Source organism: Vicia villosa, linkage group LG4 (genome assembly GCF_029867415.1).
Source record: "Vicia villosa cultivar HV-30 ecotype Madison, WI linkage group LG4, Vvil1.0, whole genome shotgun sequence".
Lineage (NCBI taxonomy): Eukaryota > Viridiplantae > Streptophyta > Magnoliopsida > Fabales > Fabaceae > Vicia > Vicia villosa.
In genome coordinates this window covers 130,308,710-130,314,126 of record NC_081183.1, presented here as the reverse complement: position 1 = coordinate 130,314,126, position 5,417 = coordinate 130,308,710, and the positions used below count along the sequence as shown (strand labels likewise).

The following is a 5,417-nucleotide window of genomic DNA, read 5'->3' as shown; positions in this document are numbered from 1 at the left end:
ATATTATGTGGCATACGATTTGGGATAAATATATTATGTGGCATACGATTTGGGATGAATATATTATGTGGCATAAAACTTAGAATTATGTTTTAATATATATAATAGATTTTTTTTAATTTAAAATTGATTAAATTTTAATTACGTGACAAAATTTTATTAGTACACGTTAAATTAACCCAAGCTTCACTAAGGATAGCCAAGAATTTAACTTATTCCAATTGTCATCTTTACATGGCTAATAGAATGTCTATGGTAAAATAAATACATATATTTAATGGACAAATCTAATGATAATCCTTATAAAACTAGAAAGAAAAAAAGAAACATATTAGCGCAGTGCACGGTTGAACATCTATTTTATAAACTTTACTAGACTTAACATTTGAATAACATCCTCAAATCTTTGCATGTTATGATCATCACTCATCAATGAAATGCCAAAATGGGTGAATTACAAAATTTCTGCTAATGTTATCCGTTTAACAAGGGAACGTTTTTTGGTAAAATAAACTCAAGGCTTGTGTTTACAAAGAATCAAAATCACAAGTGGAGAACATAGATCTAACCTTACAAGACATTTCAAAAACACTACTAGGAAAAAAGAGAAAAAAATTTGTATAGTTTTATAGGAATAAATATGGAAGGAACCTGTGATAACGTTAACCGTGGCCAGAACCAAAAGAAAAGATTTGCAATTCTTGGTATATCTTCCATTCTTCTTGTTGCAGTGATTGGCACGGTCGGGGTCAGTTTAAAGCGCAGCGGCTCTGCAGAAGAGAATGGAAAAATCTTTACCACACAAAGAGACATTAATATGCTTTGCATTTCAGATCCAGATAAATGCAACACGAATCTCGGACGAGCATTTGGCAAAGTAATAAACATGAAAGATCGGATGAAAGGTATGTTCGATGAAGAGAGAGGAGAGTTAATGAAAAACATAAACAATTCAGCTCTTTTTAATGAGTTGGTAAAAGACAACTTGACGAGACAAGCTATGCGAATTTGCAATGAAGTGTTGGGCAAGGCTGCTGATAGGCTTACCAAATCTGATGGTATATTGGACAGATTTGATTTCAATAGGTTAGGTGAATTTGTTTTCGATCTGCAAGTTTGGATAACTGCGACGCTTTCGGATCAACAAACATGTTTGGATAGTTTTGAGAAAGCAGACACAAAAGCTAGTCAGAGAATGGCTCAGGTTTTGAGCACTTCTATAAGTCTAACTAATAAGGCTATTGACATGATGAATTCTGTTTCTGGAATACTTAAGGATTTCGGACAAGGTCCGAATAATGCTAATAGGAGGCTTTTATCTGATGAATCGGAAAAACTTGTCGATGGTTTTCCAACTTGGGTTAGCGAGGGACAGAGACGTCTGCTCGCTGGTCCAAGTGTTAAGCCAGATGCTGTTGTGGCGCAAGATGGTAGTGGACAGTTTAAAACCGTCGCCGAAGCTATTAAGACGGTTCCGGCGAATAATGCAAAACCTTTTGTAATTTATGTTAAGGCTGGTGTTTATAAAGAGGTTGTTAATATTCCTCCGAAGATGGATTATGTTACCATCATGGGTGATGGTCCTACAAAGACGAAATTCACAGGTAGCCTCAACTTTGTCGATGGCGTCCTAACTTACGACAGCGCAACCGTCGGTAAGTGCAATATATTGTTAAATGCATTTGGTTCAAATTAGAGCAATGTATAGTTATTTGATTAAATTTTACATGCATGGCAGCTGTAAATGGCGCAAACTTCGTGGGGAAGGATATAGGCATTGAAAATACAGCAGGACCAGAGAAACACCAAGCAGTAGCACTCAGAGTTTCAGGAGACATGGCAGTATTCCACAACTGTCAAATAGATGGTAACCAAGACACTCTCTTCTGCACAAACTTGCGCCAGTTCTTCCGCGATTGTAGCATCTCTGGTACAATCGACTTCATCTTCGGCGACCCTTTTGCAGTTTTCCAAAACTGCAAAATTATAGTTAGAAAACCATTAAAAGGCCAAGTCAATTTAGCAACAGCTGGTGGAAGACTCACCGAGTCCAGCAAAACTGCGCTTGTTTTCCAAAGTTGTCACTTCTCAGGCGAACCTGGATTAGCATCGATTTCACCCAAAGTATCTTTCCTAGGAAGGCCATGGAAACCATTCTCCAGAGTTGTGATCTTGGATTCAATCATAGATGACATCTTTCTCCCTGAAGGCTACCAACCATGGGAGGGAGACGCATTTACCGACACATGTACTTATTTTGAGTATAATAACAAAGGTCCTGGTGCTGACACGAAAGCGAGAGTTAAATGGCCTAATGTTAAGACTATTACTGCTGCTGAGGCTGCTGCTTTTTACCCTGGTAAATTCTTTGAGGCTGCTGGTTCAGGTAATACTTGGATGACAAATTCTGGGACACCTTGTTCACTTGGACCTATGAACGGCGGTCCCGCTGCTGAAGCCACGCCTTCTCCAGCTTCTGCAGCTTCTGCGCCTTCTACGTCTGCCACGCCTTCTGCAGCTCCTGCGCCTTCCGAGTCTTCTACCAAAGCTTCTGCGCCTTCTACGTCTGCCACGCCTTCTGCAGCTCCTGCGCCTTCCGAGTCTTCTACCAAAGCTTCTGTGCCTTCTACGTCTGCCACGCCTTCTGTAGCTCCTGCGCCTTCCGAGTCTTCTACCAAAGCTTCTGCGCCTTCTAAGTCTTCCAAGCCTTCTGCAGCTCCTGCGCCTTCTACGTCTTCCACGCCTGCTGCAGATTCTGCGCCTTCTGAATCTTCCACGCCTGCTGCAGATTCTGCGCCTTCTGAATCTTCTACCGGAGCTTCTGCTCCTGAGTGATCTTAAGTCTCTTTAAAGTTAAGTTAAAGCCAGAGCATATCCATGGGATTTTTCCTCTTACAAGATAGATTAAAAGTATAGCAATAAAGTATAATAATAGAGATGCAGGAAATAATTTGTGAATATATTGTTACGATTCTTACACTTTAGATGTTTGTTACCTCAATAGTAATAGCTTATAAACTTACTGAACTTAAAAAAACATCTCAGATTCAATTTCTTGTTTCCAAATTTCTTCTTCCCCAAACTTCATGAATCGCGTTCTCTCCAAACAAAGAACCTTAATTTCGTATTTTCCGAATTTCTTGATGAAACCATTTAGCTAGCAATTCAACTCAACATTTTGGTGCTACAATCGCAATTCAACTCAATGTTTCGGTGCTACAATCTCAATTCATCTCAACATAGCAAATTCAAATCAGCATCGCAACTCAACATTTTGTATTCTTAATTGTTGTCTCTTCTGCTGGATATTCTCGCTTTAGCTTTTCAAGATTTCTCTTCGGTGACTGTTGCATCTATTTTTCGCGTTTTCTACTTCAAAGGTAAACATATACTCCCTCCGTCCCATAATATATGTCATAGTTAGATATTTCACAAAGATTAAGAAAATGTGATAAATGAAAGAGAGAGAATAGTGTTTTTACAAAATTATCCCTGTTTATTATTGGTGTATTTGAATGATCATAAATGTAAAGTGAGAGAATAATAAATTAAGAGTATTAATTTGAGGGTATAATTAGAAGATAAAATTTAAAATTGCATTGGAAACTTAAAGTGACACTTATTTTGGAACAAATAATTTTATCAAATGCGACACTTATTATGAGACGGATGGAGTAGTATTTTATGAAAACCCCATGAATGATTAGTTACGCAAAACAAATTCAAACTATGTTAAACTTGAGATAGGTGTCTTAGAATGCAATTTCATTAGTAAATTAGTAACTAATTTATGAAGTTATATTTTAATTTAGATATGAAAGATTATTTGGTGTGATTCAGACGTACAAATTATCCGACAATACTCGTTTTCGTATTAAGTTTCGTTGTTAAGAAGTTTGAGATTAAACCTCTTGGGATGATGTTCTTTTGTATATTATTCAATTACACAATTCTAAGAGACACAAAAGGTGTTCTTGTTGTTACTGCTAGAGGATGCAGTACTGAGAATTTGGAATTTTTGTTTGTTCTATGTCACGGCTGAATTGTGGGGGAGTGTTATGATTTATGTCTTGTTTTGCTTTATGGCGGGTTCTTTAACCTAAAGATGAGCAATGATGAGAAAAGTTTTGGCATGCAAAGAAGAGGTGGAAATATGAAGAAATTGAGTGGCTCTATTCAATTGGAATTCTCATGTAGCTTAAGGATTTTATGCAACTTAAATTTAACTTGTACCAACTTGGGATATGTAGCTACTACTCTATGTAATTCAAGAACTTGGTGTAATTGGAATCCAAAGATTTGTATTAATTTTGTATCACTTTTTCTAAACTTATTAACATTAATTTATTAAGACAAAAATTATGTCATTTCACACTAGTGTATGTCTAATTTACTTCTTAGAACAATGCATTTTCCCATTTACTTAAAAGATTTGTTTTATATATATATATATATATATATATATATATATATATATATATATATATATATATATATATATATATATATATATATATATATATATATATATATATATATATATATATATATATGGTTTTGCTACAATAGACCCACTTGTTTTTATGAAGGTCTATTTTAGCAAGCTTTAACTACAAAATGGTTAAATGCACCTTAAGGTGCATGTTGCTAAAATAGACCTTCATATATATATATATATATATATATATAAAGTGTGTTTTTTTACAATTAAGAATGTATAAATTATTTTTTGCGAAATTTAAAAATAATTAGATACATTTATTTTTATTTGTGAAATTTAAATTTTTTTATGAAATTTAAAAAATAATTAACAATGTTTAATTTCTGTGAAATTTTTTTTAAAGAAATTTTAAAAATAATTAAGAATATTAAAAAAATTGTGAAATTTATATTTTTTTATGAAATTTAAAAAATAATTAAGAATATTAAAAAAAATTGTGAAATTTTAATTTTTTTTATGAAATTTAAAAACTAATTAAGAATATTAAAAAAATTTGTGAAATATTTTTTTTATGAAATTTAAAAAATAATTAAGAATATTTAAATTTTTTATTGTGAAATTTATTTATTTTTTATAAAATTTAAAAAATAATTAAGAATTTTTAAATTATTTATTTTGAATGGATGGATATCCATCCATTAGAAATATTTATTTTGAATGGATGGATTGGATTGGATTTTTATTAAGAGAGTTTAGTGGATTGGTAATGGATTAATGGATTGGTTTGATTCATCCATTAACAATTCATTCCATATTCATCCAATCCATCCATTTTGCCACCCCTAGACTTAGACAATGATTTTGGAGATGATTGATTTGCGAGTGAAGTGTTGACCAATGAATCTAATTCCATTTCTGCAATTCCATATATGATATAAAAGGGGCTTATGAGTGTTTCACAGATGATTATGGAGCA

General features: G+C 33.4%; 1 protein-coding gene across 1 annotated transcript; it reads left to right on the top strand.

Moving 5' to 3' along the window:
* The first annotated feature begins 441 nt into the window (after positions 1 to 441).
* On the top strand, positions 442 to 3,057 carry LOC131599671 (pectinesterase/pectinesterase inhibitor-like). The gene is made up of 2 exons (XM_058871953.1): positions 442 to 1,655; positions 1,739 to 3,057. Exons 1-2 carry the CDS (start codon positions 641 to 643, stop codon positions 2,833 to 2,835), a joined length of 2,112 nt encoding a protein of 703 aa, XP_058727936.1. The 5' UTR covers positions 442 to 640; the 3' UTR covers positions 2,836 to 3,057.
* The last annotated feature ends 2,360 nt before the right edge of the window (positions 3,058 to 5,417 follow it).

Coding starts and splice junctions, on each gene's coding strand:
- LOC131599671 (XM_058871953.1), top strand. CDS start 641: ATGGAAGGAACCTGTGATAACGTTAACCGTGGCCAGAACCAAAAGAAA. Junction 1,656..1,738: donor TTACGACAGCGCAACCGTCG/GTAAGTGCAATA, acceptor CATGCATGGCAG/CTGTAAATGGCGCAAACTTC.